The sequence below is a fragment of the Pelodiscus sinensis genome, chromosome 2, assembly GCF_052426305.1.
Source record: "Pelodiscus sinensis isolate ZL-2025 chromosome 2, ASM5242630v1, whole genome shotgun sequence".
NCBI classification, from domain to species: domain Eukaryota; kingdom Metazoa; phylum Chordata; order Testudines; family Trionychidae; genus Pelodiscus; species Pelodiscus sinensis.
The window spans coordinates 232,337,281-232,354,519 of NC_143053.1; the positions used below are offsets into that span (position 1 = coordinate 232,337,281).

General features: G+C 44.5%; 1 protein-coding gene across 2 annotated transcripts in view; it reads right to left on the reverse strand.

Moving 5' to 3' along the window:
• KIF5B (kinesin family member 5B) overlaps nt 1–16,738 on the reverse strand; it is a 68,684-nt gene extending 51,946 nt beyond the window's left edge. Inside the window, exons 1-2 of one of the 2 annotated variants that reach the window (XM_075922660.2) lie at nt 16,320–16,738; nt 1,989–2,076 (exon numbers count right to left, since the gene is read on the reverse strand). In XM_075922660.2, the coding sequence (XP_075778775.1) occupies nt 1,989–2,076; nt 16,320–16,445 (214 nt within the window). In that variant the 5' untranslated portion in view covers nt 16,446–16,738. Of the gene's footprint in view, nt 1–1,988; nt 2,077–16,011; nt 16,166–16,319 lie in introns of those variants that run through there. The other variant, XM_075922661.2, reaches the window with a different exon arrangement.
• Between the last annotated feature and the right edge of the window lie 501 nt (nt 16,739–17,239).

Here is a 17,239-nt window from a genome sequence, read left to right on the forward strand (position 1 = left end):
TCTTTATGCACAGACCCTTGCAAATCTGTGGATATCCACAGATTTCTGCATCTGCAGCTGTACGTGGCTTATTTGTGGATACAGACGGGCACTAGTTAGGCATTCTAACCTTATTTGCTTTTTAGACAACTGCTACATATTGAACTTAAGTCTTAATTTTGCTGGCCACAGTTATTTTCCTAGTTTTTGCAATTAATTTAGAACCCTGAAAGGTGTATGATTAAAGAGCATTTAAGGAAATAATTTAAACTACTTTGTAATTGTTAATTAATGTAATATGCTGTGTTATGCATTTACCTAACTTCGTAAGGATCTTTCTGAAGTTCAATATTCTGCAGTCTTGCCCGAAAAATCTGTATCTACAAGTTCGCATTCAGAACTGCTCACACCCTTTTAAAATTATTAATGTATTCAACATGTGCTACTTTCGACCTTTATAGCAAATACAGTTAAATGTTTGTTGTGATAAACATTTATTCCTCCATTTTCTCTCTTACTGGCAAGGATCAGAAGCTGGCTAAGTTGTCTATTACACCAAAACTCAAGGTTACCTCTAAGCTGCATGGCTGCAGGGGCTCAGGACTGCTGCAGCCAGAGGAAAGGCACACTCTTCTGGTCCAAGCAGCAGAACTGGATAAGAAAGAGGCTTTAGGGGCTGCAGCATTTCTGGCAGGGCATAGAGGTAGCTTTGTGTGCTGCTGTTTCTTCCCCCAGTGGGAGCCAAGTCACCGGAAGCACCGAGAAACTATATCCCCGCAGCTTCCACTGGGTAGTATGGAGCCACCTATCCCTCACACACACCAAACGAGAGCTGCCCCAGGTAAGGGACCCATAATCCAATCTCCTACCCCAGCTCCTCCTACTACCCTAGTCTCCACACTCCAAACCTGAGCCACCTCCAGTACTCTAGCTCCTGTACAGGCCCTGCAGCCCTACCCCAACCTCCTACCTTGAGCCAGCTTCCACACTTCAAACTCCTTGGCCCCAGCTTTGAGCCCCCTCCTGCACACCAAACATCTCATCACCACCCAGAGCCTTCATCTTCCCCTCTCCCCCACTTCCAGGGCCCTCCCATGCTCCAAATCCCTTGGCCCCACTCCCACCACAGATCATTCATATGAAGAATGAATTTTGTGCGTGTACCAATATGTCCGCACATGGACATATCCAAAATTAAGAGGGGACACTGCCAAGAGGTTTTTTTTTTTTAAATAATTTGTGAAGGTTTGGTTAAAAGTCTCTTGAAAGCCCAAATAATTTACATTAACAGGGATGCCTTTCCTTTATCGGTTATTTTACTGACTTGTTTATGGGACCCTACTATATTAACAAGGCAAGATTTTATTTTGCAGAAACTGAACAGGTTAGACTATCACATGATGATTTTGAGTGTTGTGTGTTTTATAATTCTATTTTAAAATTACTGATTCAATTTTTAATATATTTAAGGACAGATTCTTACTCTGATTCATAAGCATTAAAGCAGCAGTTCTATATGCAGAGGACCTTCACTATAGTTGACTGGAGTTCTCATTAAACAACTAAGATGATCTCAAACTCTTCCTTAGCTGTGCATTAAACAAACTCAGAAAAACACTGCATTCCTATGTCATATTTCAACCCTACTGATTATGGCGGCAATTTTCTTAGAAATCTCAAGTATCACTTTAAAGTAAACTTTTTCCATCCTTTTAAGGACTTTTCTTCTAAAATTTCCATTAAAATTCTTAAGAGACCTCGCCTGAAAGATTAAAACTCAACAAAATGACCATTTCAATTAGTAATGAACTGAATACATGGGTTCAGAATTCAAGTAATTCATCAATTTTATAGTGATTGCTGTCATTCCTGCTTTAGCTCACACTTTAAGATATAGTTTTTGTGGAAAAAAGGGAAAAGATGGATCTGTGTCATAATTTTCACCAGTAAAAGCCACTTAACAGTCTAGTGACGGGTTCCTTATTATATAGGTCAATGTTTTTCCTTACCTTTCACGATTTTTTTAGCACAATCATTGTATACTTGCTCCTGCGATGTGTTTGACTGGAATACATGATCAAATACATAAGGTTTGGACTGAAAAGACAAGAATAAAAAAAAATTAGTCAAAGTAAAATTGAACATTTTTTCAAATTTGAACTGTCCACTTGAACTCTTTGCACATTTGTACACTAGAAGCTTTCAATAAGGACTGTTTTATACGCTCATTAACTAAGTGAAAGATAATCAGTACCTGACCACATATGAATGAAGCCTTGAGTTGAACATATTTGCATCCTGCAACCAGCCTAAACAGCCAAAAATTTTCTCCAGAAGTATGACCAAGCCTGACTTACCCGTATATACTCGAGTATAAGCCGACCCGAATATAAGCCAAGGCACCTAATTTTACCCCAAAGAACTGGGAAAAAATATTGACTCGAGTATAAGCCTAGGGTAGGAAATGAGGCAGCTACTGGTAAATGTAAAAAATGAAGATAGATACCAATAAAATTACATGAATATTTATTTCGAAGAAAAACAATAACCTAGCTCTGTAAGTGGAAAAGGGGGTCAACAAAAACAATATGGTTCTGCAGGCACGGCCACAGCTCAGCCCCCGCCGCCCCCGCCCCGCAGCCCCCACGTTCCGGCCCCCTCGCCTGCCAACGAGCCCCCTCTAAACGAGCCGGGGGGAGGGGGGGCTGTGCGAGACCCGGGCCAGGCGTCGATGGGCCAATGAGCCAGCGGGGGGGGGAGGCTGTGCGAGACCCGGGCCGGGCGTCGGTGGGCCAGTGAGCCAGCGGGGGGAGCGGGTGCCGGTGCTGGCTGGATTTACCACAGGAGGGAAGGGGAGGGGAGGGGGAGCAGGGAGCAGCGGCTGGTCCTTGTGCACCTGCCCCAGAATCGGGCCCAAGCTCGTGATCAGGGCTCCCGGGCGCTTCCAGAACAGACGCCCACGGTGCGAGTCGGCTCCTGGCCCAGCTGTTCCCGAGCTCAGCGCTGCACCCGAGCGTCATGGCGAACGGCCCCAAACGCCCTTCCTCCCACGTGGCAAGGGCCCATGGTGCCGGGCAGGCAGGAGCTGGGGGGCCAGGAGAGCCAGGAGGGCAGGGGCTGGGGGGCCGAGGGGGCAGGGACTGGGGGGGGACAAGGGGACAGGGGGGCTGAGAGGGTCAGGAGGGCAGGGGCCGGAAGGGCCAGGAGGGCAGGGTCAGGGGGGCCGGAGCTCCAGGCTCACGCGTCTAGACCCGGCCGGCCGAGCAGGAGGCTGACTCGAGTATAAGCCGAGGGGGGCATTTTTCAGCACAAAAACTGTGCTGAAAAACTCGGCTTATACTCGAGTATATACGGTAGTTTGGCAACAAGTCAGTTCATTTACAGTTTCACCCATAACTTGAAACAAAATGCTCAGGTTAGTACTGTACATCCAACAACATTTCTCCCTCTAAGAAAAGGACTTGAAGGTTATTACTGCAGGATTCTGATAGATGAGATCCTCCTTGAAAAGGAAGAGTAACAGCATTCTAGAGTGTAAGCCAGCCTGAGAAACCACAATGCTTAATAGGCAGAAGCCTAACGTGAGGTAGCTGAAGTATACACTACAAAAGCAGAGTGTTACCTATATTTTATTCTCTGGATGGAATGCAATATTCAATCTGTTGAAGTACTCAATTCTATTTCCAAGTGTTTCAGTTAATGCAGACTTAGGCAATGTCTACACTGGGAAGGTTTGGTGACAAAAGTGCTGCTGACATGCAAAAGTGCCAAAAGTGGAAACCAATCAAACCGGTTTTTTAGCTTCCCACTGTCAACATTTCAAGCCACAATGTGAGCACCCTGTCAACCAATAGAGCAAAACAATGTGGGTAAGCATCCCACAGTGCAGTGTTGTGGGAAGACAGAGCTGATTCCCATACTTCTTGGGATTCCCTCCAAGTTCTCTCAGCTTCTCAGCTGCTGGGAGCAGTATCATGAGTAGCGCTGTGAGTTCTCTAAGCTGAGGAATATCAAAGCAGCACAGCAGTGTCTCCCGCCCTTTCCCTGTAGCCTGACACTGATCCCAATTCAGGACAGAACAAGAACATTCCAATGATTTGTTCTTTGTTCCTCAAACACAGCTCTCTCATCTGTCAAATACTTCAGGGCAGCAAGATCAAAACACTGAGCAGAGCCTGTAGGGCAGGCATTGTGGGATAGCGGGGAAAGCTAGTTCTGTCAACAAAACAAACAGCAGAGTCTACACTGGCTCTTTGTCAACCATAAAGGGAGGGGAAAAGAAAAAGTGTCTTGGATGAGATGGACAGGATTTGACAAATAATGCAGTCTACTCGCCCGTGGTGAGTAGATTGCAACCTGGATTAGCCGGGTTCGGGCGATCTGCACATGCGCAGGGCAATCTGCGCATGCACAGAACGCTGGACAGCGAGGCTGGCGAGCAGGGCTCGCTGCGGTTCGGCGAGCCCTGGAGATGGACATTTTTTGTCACCAAAAGTGGGTGTTTTCTCGGACAAAAATCACATTGCAATGTGAATGCTTTCACTGTTTTGACAAAACTTGGTAGTGTAGACAAGGCCTTAGTAAAGGACACCTACAAGAACTTGCTAAACTCGAAACTAATACTTTGAATATTCTGTACGAGCTAAATGGTGATTTGACTAAAGCGATAACGTAGTATGTCACTACGAACTTTTTTCAGGGAATGCTCCTACCACTTCCGTCATCTGACTACTCTGCAATGGTCATAATCACTCCCACTGGAATGGTGAATGCATGATGATGAGAGAAACTGTATGTTTTGGGACAGTATTTCTCAAAGCACTTCAGTGACAAAGGACAAGATCCTTTGATTTTCATCAAATCATTTAGGTACTTGTGGTAATTCCATTCATGATCTATATTACTGTTTCTTTTATTACAGTTTAAGAAGCTTATCCAAGCCAAATTAAAACTGGGATGGACATTGCTTTATTAGAGAGATGCCTTTTTTAATTACTATCAGTTCTGAAAGATGAGGATGAAGTTTCAATAAGCACATATAAAATTAGCCATAGAAAAAAAAGACAACTATAGACAGCCATTTTCTCAACTTTCTTGTAGTTACTGTAATTAAAAGGAATTTTAACAGCCACACCTGTTATTTTACATGTTGCAGGTCAACTCCATTATAACTCTCAGGTAACATTTGTCTAAAATGTACAGGTCTGCATGCACTACTTCATATGAAACAATCACCACAACTGCTGAATCGAAATTGCCCACTGTCACCTTTTGTACAATATCTATGCTATTAATATTTTGTCCAATAACATGCTAAACAAAATGTATGGTGCACTATAGATGTGGCATTCCTCCAGGTTTAAATGTAATTTAGAATTCCAAGTTACTCTTCTACTTTAAAAAACTAAAAAGTGTATTCATGAATATACAAGTCAGTACAGCACTGATAAAGTGTTAAGTGACTATCAACTGACCTTGGAAACTCTCTCTTTATGGAGGGATTTAGTGAAGCAGGTCATTGACCCAAAAAACCACTAGATCTCGCAGTAATCCATATCTATATTTAATACAGGCAGTCCCCGGGTTACATCAATCCGACTTACGTCGGATCCCTAGTTACAAATGGGGGGCAGGGGGGACGCAGCTAGTGCGGGGTGCCTCCCCCACTGTCACCGCCTCTGGCGGCACGGGGGGCACTTCCCCCCAGCAGACCAGGGAGACACGGAGCTAGCGCCCCCCCTCCCCCCAGCAGACCAGGGAGACGCGGAGCGGCTTTTCTCACCGCAGAGGACGCGGGTCTGCTGGGAGGAACAAGACACCGGCCAAAAGGGGGCACTCCAGAGCGGAAAAATTAATTTCCTAGGGAACAGCAGGAGCAGGAGGCAGTAAGACCCATTGTGTTACAGTCCCCACCTTGGGAGCAACAGCTCTTTCCCTCTTCAGCACTAGAGCTACAAGTATCTTGTTAGCATCACGTGAAATTAACAAGTCCCTTCCAGCTTGCCAGAGGTAAAGCTGAAAAATTACCCAGTGGTGTGGGTGGGCAAGAATGGGGAGGAGCAGGACAGAAGGGAAGAGGGGATAAGCCCCAACCCCACACCCTGGCTGGAGCGGAGCAGGGTAACCCCCAGGGGATGGGTCTGGTTGCAAAGTGGGTGAGTGGACAATGAGGACCCACCTGTGGCTAAACTCTTGTTCCCAACACAGAATTTTTCTTTAAAATTAATCCTGTGGATAAATTCACACACACACTTCACAGGAAGGGATTTCCATTTTCTGCTCAGCAGAATACAACAACAGCTTTGATTGTATCTATTTCACTGTGCTCTCCAATGACTATTGATTACACTTAATACACATTTCACTGAACCATCTGTAGAAAATTCTATTTGGAACAGTAATATGCATTGAATAAACTTTTTTTAGTTATAAAAAAACAAAGATTCTGACTATTAAATAACTGGGATCTTTCAGATACCCCAAAAGGAAGATCTGGATATAGCATGAAATACTGAAACTTATGATCAATTTTTAATTAAAATATCAACCAAAAAAACCTTCATATCAAAACAGTATGCGTTTTTCTTAGAATAAGGAAGTTGTATGAGAATCAAGGTCTTTTCCACCTAAATCCAGCTCCCCGTCCCCCCCCCCAAAATATGTACCAGTTCCAACTTACATACAAATTCAACTTAAGAACAAACCTACAGTCCCTATCTTGTATGTAAACCGGGGACTGCCTGCAGTCAAAAGACTGTTTAAAACTCATCAAGCTTTTTTCCATTCATGTAGATTTTCAATGTAGATGATTGTTGATGTTCACAATACAATGTATGGTTAATTTTTAGCTTCTCATTTCCTCAAATGGGAAAATGAAAATAGTGCTATGACAAAAAGCTGCAAGCTGCATAAACATTTCCAGAGTTCTGTTTCATAGCAGTGGATGGACTGTTTTAGACAACATCACTAACATACCAGATTGCTATATTTTACTTTGATTTAAATGCCAGGTCTTACAGGTATTTCTTAAACATTGCATTCAAGTATATTGTATGCAGTGTGACTAACATTTTAGTTTTGATCAAAATAATTTATTCAACCAAATTAAACTTAATGATAGTTTGTAACTGTTCTGAACTCTTTAGAAAGAGAAGGTGGGTAGGTACTCTCTGATGGAAATTGGTCCAATAAAAGAGAGACAAACTCCGGTGAAAAATCAATATAACATTCTTCCCCATATTTAGAGGTATAAAATGTATGCCCATTGAACATTGTGGAAGGAGGTTATGTTTATTAACTCTCTATAACCGTGGTGTCCAACCAGTTCTGAAGCAGTAGCCACTATAGTGGCTACTTCAATAGCAAACCAGCCACATGCAACTAGCCAAAACCCCACATTGTTCAAGCCAACAATGAGCCAAAAAGCCACACATGGATAGTGGCTAGCACAGGGGTGGGCAAAAGGGCCTCCACAGGCCGGATACAGCCAAGTGAGTTGATCCAGCCCATGGAGACCCTACCACTCCCCCAATCTGGGCCTGGGGTAGGGGGAAGAGGTGAGCAAAGTCTCCTCCTGCCCTGCTAGAGGTGCAGAACTTCTAAGCACCACACTCTCCTTGCAGGATGGGGGCAAGGTGGGAGACTTTGCCCACTCCCCCCCACCCCAGGCCAATCACGACTTGAGGGTGGGAGGAGTGCATGACATCTCCTTCTATCCTGCAAGGGGCTCAGCATTTAAAGTCAACCGCCAGCTGCTGCTCAGCTGGCAGTTGATTCTAAGCATAGCGCTCCCTCGAAGGGCGAGAGCAGGGAAGGAGAGACTTCACATGCTCCCTCTCTCCAGTCCCTGATTGACCTGGGGGGGAACAGCAGGGAGCATGGAAAGTCTCCTCCCACCACCAGGGGCACAGGTACCTAGAAGGAATCACCAGTTGTTCTCTCAGGGGGAGCGCAAAGACTTTGTGGACTTCCCCACTCCCAGACCAATCAGGGTCTGTGGGTGGGGAAGCACAGAAGTGTCCTGGCCCACGCCAGGGCAGCCCTGGCCACTTCAAAAATTTCTGAATAATTTTTGACCAGGGGCCACTTCAGAAATTTTTGAAGTGGCCCCCGGTCAAAAATTATTGCCCACCTCTGGGCTGGCGTGTTGGGACACCATGTCTCTATATCATGCCTTCACAAGTCCTCGTTAAGCTGCCATTGAGATAGTAGTATGAAAGGGCAGAGCTAAAAGTTAAAAAAAATTCTTCCCAGTCCTATTGACTTCTAGGATTACCCATTAGGTAGTATGTTAAGTATTAGGTAATTGACTAATCGAATAGTCGATGCAGTCTTGCATCAACTATTCGATTAGTTGATAGGGCGGCTCCGCTTTTGAAGTGTAGCAACAGCTTTACACATGATGCCGGGCTCCCCGCTGCATTCAAAGCAGCAGCACAGCACAGAGCAGCTGACTCTGGGCTCTGTGCAGCGCTGCCGCTTTGAAGTACCCTCCTTTTTATCCTCCCCTTGCTGCCTTTATCAGAGGCAGCAAGGGGGGGAGGGGATAGCGACTAGTTGACTATCTTGTTGAGTATTCGATAAGCATATCCTTATCGGCAGGGCTCGCCAAGCAGTGGTGAGTCCTGCTCGCCAGCTGTGCGGTTTTGCGCTCTGCGCCGTCTCTTCTGGGTTGTCATCTGCTCGCCACAGACACAGAATCAGGTCTTGGATATTATAAGTGACAAAAAACAAGCTGGGCCATCACAAACTTTATAGATACAAAAAAAAAAAACGCCAGCAAGCAAATGGTCTGGCAGCACTTTAGACTAACAAAACATGTAGATGTTTTGTTAGTCTATAAAGTGCTACCAGCTCCTTTATATATACAATGTATCCTTGTGTTTTAGAATAAAAGTGTTCTTTAACTCATCAGATTCTCAGTGGCTTAGCAAAAATATATCACCTAGCACTGTAAATTAAGCCTATTGATTGGAAAATAGGGACTTGGCACATGTGAATAGGCAACGTCCCCAGAGCCTATACATCCCGAGTTACACATTCAGATTCACCTCTTTCCCAGAGTTTGGCTACACTGGTAAACATTATCCATAAGACATCAGTCTAAGCTTCCTCCTGAACTGCTTCTACTGTTTTACTCCAACAACCATCTCTATCCTAAATCAGTATATCTTATAGCTTCAGACCAGAGCTTGGAATGTTGCTAACTTTATCTACCTGCCAGAATGACCCAGCAGTAATTACCCACAATCTTAATGGAGGGTTTTGAGAAACTTTGATATGGTCTCTTTTTGTTATAAAGAAAGGACAGGTTAGCTGTACTGATCATCTCATTTCTCTATCACAAATTAAAGTAAGTTAGTTTAACTGTAGCAAGGGCATATTCTTTTTGCTAATGTAATGTATCATTTTAGAAACCCCAACTGTATGTAGCTGGCTTATTCTTGACATCAGGCGCACAAGACAGTTTACAAAAGGCTGAGGTATTAAAAACAGCTTCTCTCCCAATGCAAAACAGTACGATACAGTGCTGCTATTACCATTTTGGGCTACAAAACCGATAAATAATGAAAAGCTTTTGGTATAAGTAAATCCCAAAACCGAGTGATTTAAGCAAAACCTATCCTTTTATTCCATTAATTTAACAGGACATGTGTTTCCTAGTCCAAACCCTGTCTCCCAGCATGGAAGGTAATGTACTGCTCTATCAATGACCGAGGCCAAACTAGCAAAAGAGACAGACAAGCTGAGTCCTAACATAGTACTCTGCTTTTAGGAAGAAAAATTATGGGTTTTCAAGGTCCACTTCTCCTCATGCATCCCAAAAGAATAAGATGTATGTAGACCTGATTTTCTGTAACTGTAGAGGGTAAAGGCGATGTCAGTGGATCTCAGTTTTCCTGTGTTCCATTCTTATTTTTCTGTTTTAATTTAAGATTGTAATTTCAGTGCTATTTGCTAATATAGCACATCATATATAAAGCTCTGTGTATGCTGAAACAAGTAGGGATAAAGTTCAGCAGCATTTCCTTTGCTAGAAGATACAGTAATTCCTCATTTAACACTATAGATGCGTTTCTGAAAATGTTCGCACTAAGCGAAAACGTGCTATGAGGGGTCAATTTTCCCATTAAAAATAATGGAAAAGATGGGGGTTGGTTTCAGGTGGTGGTGGCAAAGTCAATTTTTTGTTGGTGCTGGGTTGTCAACGTCAACATTAGATATCTAGCAACACAAGTTGCCACGGATTGTTAAAACACAAAGATAAAAGACGTGAGTGAGTGGAGGAGCACTGTGACCACGTGAATTCATCCGCTCATGCGTATTACCACTGTTTTCACCAACTTATACCGCCGTGCGAAGTAGTCCACCACTTGATTATTTTCGTGTTATTTTGGGGACAGTTGTGTGATTCGAAAAACGTTCCTTAAAAAAATCATGCTATTACGAAAACGTGTTAAGTGGACATGTTAAACGAGTAATTACTGTATATCAGATCAATCAGTGAAAACAGCTATTTAATTTGATAATCTCAATTTTATGATATCCCCATATTCAGTTTCAACAAGAGAAGTTTTTATAATGAAAATTCATAATTGTAATAGGGAAGATATCAAGGAAAGCTGGAGTTTCTAGCATATGGGTAGGAAACTTCTGAAGTGACCTGCAAGCATTTCATTCAGAATGATAATGCTCTCTGTTTCCAAACACTTTCAAGTGTCAAAACCACATACAAATGAACATGCTGGTTTCTCGTCAGAGAACCTTTTCAGTAAGCACTCCTCATATATTTCTTCATTATTAAGTGTAAGTTAAGGTTGTGGGTAATTTCAATATGAGTTATAAAAACATGTTCATCAAAGTTCTATAAGGTTTTAGCTTGCCTTGCATATATTTTAAAACAAAAGACATGATAATGAGTTCTACACTGAAGAACCCAGTTTTATCATAATTTGTGCTGTAAATATTTCAATAGTCACTATCTGGAAAAGGCCTTCCTATTTTAAAAGCAGGATAACTTAAAAGAACCTCAATTTAAAAATTATGCTGCTGCAATCTTCAAGGAAATAAATATAATAAATTAATCATGTTTAGATGAGTTACCTCAAGTTAGGTGACAGTTATCATAGCCTGGTCCATACTTAAAAGATTTACCAACAACCCCCTTTGGCACTGCCCAAACCCCATGATTTGTCCTTACCTACACAGACCAATCACTATACCTGCTAACTCACTGAAAATAAAATTTAAGAGAAGGGCTGTGCTAGGACCAAACTGAAAGGCAACATTTAGGGGGCACCGCTACTACTTCCACAGTCTAGTTCCAGACCATCCCAGTGCTCCTCACAAAATGCCATGTTTAAACCTGAAAATATTCTACCTACAATAATTAGAAAACTTAAGGTTACTTTATCTGTAGGATTACGGAACTGATTTGGGTGTTTTTGTTTTGTTTTCATGGGTATTCAACCAGTGAATGTAGTCAGTTTCACTGTTCCCCTCTACAGTCAGTTCATATCTCAATGAAAAACCCTTCTATATTTCAAGGAGATCAAAAAAATCTTTATTCTTTTTGAAGAAATTTAAGGTCTGAATCTGATACACAGAAAACAGCGCACAAGAGGGAGCACTTGCATGTAACCATGTACACTGTCACAATCCCGAGTGCACCACTAGTAGAAACACATGCTGCCATCTGTGGGTATTGTGGGTACTCTGCTAATGAGCTGGGTAGCTGCCCAAGCACTAGGCTTACAGGGAACTAGGAATGTTAAATAGTGGTTAATTGAATAGTCGATTAACCTCATGAATTCCTATTGGTTATTCAACTATTCTATAGTCCCCAGGGATGGGGCAGATGGGAGTGGGGCTGGAGCACACTGGCTAAGGAGCTCCCTGCCACTCCACGCTGCTGCCTCTGCATTAAATTTAAAAACCTGCTCGGTTCGCAGACTGGCTGCCTGACCCTCCTCGCTGCTGGCTCTGAAATGGAGGAAGCAATGTAGGGTGGCAGCAGCTACTGTCTGGGGGAGAGGGGGCTGAGCTCTTGGACCCAGTACAAGCTGGAGCTGAGTCAGGCTGCCTACCTGCCTCCTAATACACTTTAAATATAGAGCCACAGAAGGGGTAGGTCCTGGACTCGGCATGAGCCAGGACCTAGGCCACTGGCCTGGAGGGGGAGGGGGGAGGGAGGGAGGAGAGAGAGAATGCATTTAGTCTGTAGCATCAACCTCTAAGCTTCTGCAACTACACTATTGCATCCCTACAGGGAACACTGTATAACATCTACAATTACAATAAATTGTTTCTCTAAAAGATGCACTTGCCCAGGATAACAAGCATGCCTGTAGTTGTATAGATGCCCAGGAAAAGAGAAAGTTATTGCTACTTTCCCCAGAAAGGAATGGGAAGCCAAGGAATAAGTATGTACAATTAGAGAGGCAGACAAATCCACACAAGAGTAGCTGAGAGCATCTTTGCTCCCAGTCTGACTCCTAACTTATTCCCTGTCTTACCATTTCTCCTGACATTAGGAGCAACTCTTCAAAATGCTACTAGGTATATAATTGACAATCTTCTCCATATTTGAGCATGGGCCTGCAGAGAACTTGTAGTAAATACTATAGGCCAATTGAGAGGATTTAGCTTCTTCTCTAAGGTGAACACTGTGAAGAAGAATCCTAGTTCAACGATTGGCAGGCAATTATCACCATTTAGAATGGTGAAGAGAAGCCAGAAAACAAATGCATGAAATTGATATACCCTGCATGGAGCTAATTGAAGAATGGCTTTAGGAAGGCTATTTCAGGGGTGTGGCTGACAAAATATTTCAAAGAGGCTAGTAGGTGAAGTCTTCAGGCAACTAGGTATCCATGAATTCTGCAAATCCTGACTGACCCATCCTTAGATAGAAATTGAATGGCCATGAAAGGTGCAAAAAGTATTAGTTTTAAATTGTATTTGGTAACTAGCAGGGGGCTTAGGGGAAGGAGGGGGAGGTGGTCAGGGCAGGATGGGGAGCAAGATTCAGGGTGAGGCTCAGACCAGGGAGCTCAGGGCGGAGGCTGGATTATCAGGTCTCAGGGTTTGGGGTGCAGGATTCAGGGTGGCGGGGATAGTCAGACCAGGAGGCTTATGGCCAGGGCTAGGAAGGAGGCCTACCAGAGACTCCTGTGGTAGCAAAAATGGCACTGCTCTGATGGTGGCTCCTGGGATGTGGGGAAGCTGCCCCCCCACCCACCAGTGGTTCCTCAGGAGGGGAGGGGAGGGCTGGGCTGGGCTGCTCTTCCCCAGCTTGTTGGGGGAGGAGGAGGGGAGGGAGGGAGAGGGGGAGAGAAAGCCCCAGCTGGTCACTCTCTTCCTGGTGTGGCCACTTCCCTGTGGGCACTCTGCAGTATAACTGTCCCTACTATCAGTTCCCTCCCTTTCCATGTGATGGAAAACAGATTCCAGCCACAACCAAACCCTGACCTTGTTTTAAGTTAGGATAAGAGGTGCGTAACCCACACACCTTCTGAGTGTGGTGTATGGTCCTACGTAGTGGCACACTCAGGCCACTTATAGACAGAAAAATGGAGGTGTTCTATGGCCTTAGCTGAAAGCCAGCTGGCTTTTATCTCAAGCTGTCATGGCTCATGCAGTAAGCTCCAGATGTCCCAGGTTCAGTTCCACCTTTCAGCATTACAGCTGCATATCAAATTTAGTGATGCTAGCTCTTAGCATTAGGAGTTCTTGAACAAAAAGAAAACTCAAACTAAATTTTATCTCAGAGAATGTTTTGGAATCTTGCCATATCTCAGGAGCAAAGCAAAAATGCTTAATGATAGGAATTCCAACATATTCACTGTAAAGAGCATTTGTTTCCAGTCCCAGTGGTTGGACTAACAGTGAGATAAGACTTAAAAGACTGTCACTGGTATCAAATCCCTATGACTACTGAATGTTTTACATTGGGCCATCACTATTGCAGAAGCATAAGGTTATTAAAGTAGTAATTACAATGCATGTTAATTCCTTACCAACTGTCAACTGTCCCCACCTGGTCCCTAAGGAGAATGACTAATTCACCTCACACTTACTTAGTGAGTGGCTAGCCCAACTCAGATGTTATTTTGCAATCTTACTAGAAAAGCAAACCCCACACTATTGTGATGTTTTCTTCATTACCCAGGAAAAATTCTAGCTTTTGCTTTGGCGGTAAAAAGTTGTCAAGAACAAAACAATCAGCTTTTTATCCCAGTTTGTAAAAGGCGGCTACCTACACTACATGGGTAATGTTTCCGAGTGTCCACTTCAAATTTTCTCACTTTTATTATATGAAATCTAAACCATGAATCCTCCCCATGAATATCAAGCCCCTGCCCTATTAGCAATGATGCCCTTTGGTCCAAAAGGTAGTTTCCAGAAGGTTAGAGAATTGGGAATTAATAGACAGTTTATCACCTAGAAAATTATATACATCTCAGGAACGGACCTTACAACTTTTGATTTCAGAGGGGACAACATGGTGTTTGTATGAATGGATACTCAGAACCAGTGCTGGCCAAGATGTGGCCCGGAGCCAATTGAGCCCACCTAACATTTTGACCCAGCCCACAGACTGTGTGTGGATGCTTTCTATTTATATTCTGCTGCCTGTGCTACCGAATTTCCAGGCAGAGGCTCACGCGGCAGGATCCTATTTAAAATGGATCACGGCTATAGTGCTACCCCAGCAGGGACTGGAGCAGTGAGCCCTTTAAATAGCCACAGCAAGCCTGGGCAGCTGTCAGGCAATGTGGTAACAGCAGGGCTGGGAACTGTGAGCCCTTTGCAGTGATTTTAATTTAAAGTCTCTGGCCCCAGACAACTCTGGGGAAAAGGTAGTCCCGAGCTCTGTCCCTTCTGCCCCAATCTCTACCCTTGGGGTGAAGCCGGCCTGTGATCACATACCAAAATTCATTAAGTGCCCCCCCCCAGCGAAAATTATTGACCATCCCTGCTCTGGACCAAGCATGAGAGTTAGTGTACTTACTCTGATAGTGACATCAGCTTAGTCATATTCTGCATTTGCTAACAGTCTAGCTAAATGATGAACAAGGCTTCTGTGAAACAATGAGAATTAATGAGGTCTGCAGCACCAATCTGATCTTGAATGGGCCAACAGCTCATTTCAGGAGCATTCTGTTTACTTTTCAGTGGCCTACTCACTACCAACCTGAACTGCATTTATATCAGAAACAGCAAAAGGTTGCATATTCCATTAGCAATGCATTAGTTTTTCCTAAAACTGAATTTAAGAAATACTTTAAAGCCTTGTACTATAAATATGAAATTTTCTAACAAGTTTTATTTACTGTTATGTATTTGTTCCAGTTCCAGGTTAAGCTGCTATGAATAACTGTTTAATTTGGGTTGCTTCAAAAAGATAATAGTGTGCAGAATCTGAAATCTAAACAAACATCAGTAAAGTATATTTTAAAGTTATATTCCTCTCTAAATGCAGAATTCTGATTCCATGTAGCAAATTATTCATCTGAATGTGCAGATTAAGAATGTGTGAAACATGAAAAAAATCTCTCTCTGTGCAACCCATTTATCAACAAATACCAATGAAACCACAGAAGACAGTTACTATAAGTGAAATAGAGAGTTAAACCATAAAGTTAATAACTCATTCTACAGCAGCTGCATTACAAACTGGCACTGCTGGAATTATCTTTTTCAGGATACCAACCAAATCTCTTTGCATCAAGCTTCTATTTTGCAGTAAGCAATTTTTATTAAATTAAAATTATAATTGTGTGTGAAAAAAACAAAGGCATAATTTGACTATTTTATTGGGCAAAGTATTAGCCACTAACCCACTGGTTGGTGGACTGATCACAAAACACACTCAATAGATTTTATTTTGCCAAAACTATTCAGTGGGCAAGTTACTCTGGTAATGTCTCTCTTAGGCATTACCTTAGTTGCCAACCTTAATTAGGTTACATAAAAAAGTCTAGTTCTTTTGAACATTTTCTTCTGTCCCCATTCACCGTATGGTCTTACCTCACTTCAAAACTACCACGTAAAGTCATGCCCAAAGTTTCTAGCGCTGTCAGTAGCTCTACAAGAGGTCTGTGAGGCAGGGAGGTTTTGCTTAGGAGGCAGTTTTATAAGTTCATACACACCGCCCGGCCAACCCCTGCGCCTGTCCTGCTCGTTCTTCTGCCCTGTCACACCCCCACGAAGCTGCTCCCCTTGTCTGGCCCCCTCAGCTCCTCCAGCTCCCCATCCCCTCCTCCGAGCCCTCCCCCTTCGTACCGCGCCCATCCCCAGGGTATCCGGCCCCCTCCCCAGCCCGCCCCGGCGCTCACCGCGATGATGACGGTGTCCTCTCCCTGGAACTTGGTGATGTCTTTGTCGCCGCGGTTCCGCTCGGAGTCGTTGAGGGGCCTGAAGCGACACATCACTTTGATGTTACATTCCGCCGGGTCCGCCATCTTAGGCCAACGCCGCCGCCTCCGGGGCGCTTAGCCCGGCCGCCGCTGCCTCCGCGCCGCTCACTCCGGGGTCCTGCGAGCGGCCGCCGCCGGCAGAGCAGCGCCTCGCTGAGCAAAGGACAGAGGGGAAGGGCTCCTGCCTGGCCGCCGCTGCCGCCTACTGTTCTCACTTCCTCCCCAATATGGCAGCCATGGCGGCGCCTGCAGCCGGCGAGTCCAGGCCCTGCCCTCCCCTGGCAGAAGCAGCCTCGACAGCAAGGCAGAGAGGGGGTGACGTCACTCGCCGCAGAGAACACCTACCCCTCCCCGCCTCAAATTCACCACGCAGGCGCGCATCGAGGACAGCGCCGCGGCAGCAACCGAAGAGCTGCATTGCGCAAGCGCTCACTGTGTAGGGCGGGAGGAGATGAAAACATGGTCACTGCCGTATGCAAAAATCTCCTGCGCAGGCGCACAAGTTGTCTTTGGGCGCCGCTGTAGCGCAGACGCAGTCATTGGGTGAAGGAGGCCGACGGGGGGAGGCATGTGGAGGGCATGATCGGAAGTCGCAGCAGCAGCGGGGGGCGCCCTTCCTTCAGGGGCAGGGAGTTGGGGAGCAAGCGACAGGGAGGTGCTGCTAGCGGAGCATTCACAAGGCGCTGAGCCTATCAGGGCTACCCTCTCTGTAGCTGAGTCGACCCTCAAAGGCTTCCCCCAGCAGGCACCCTCCTTTCAAAATACACCCCAGGGCTCTGTTTTGTGTCATTGTTTTTAGCATAACAAAATGACATTAAGCCATGGCTTTCAGAGATCAC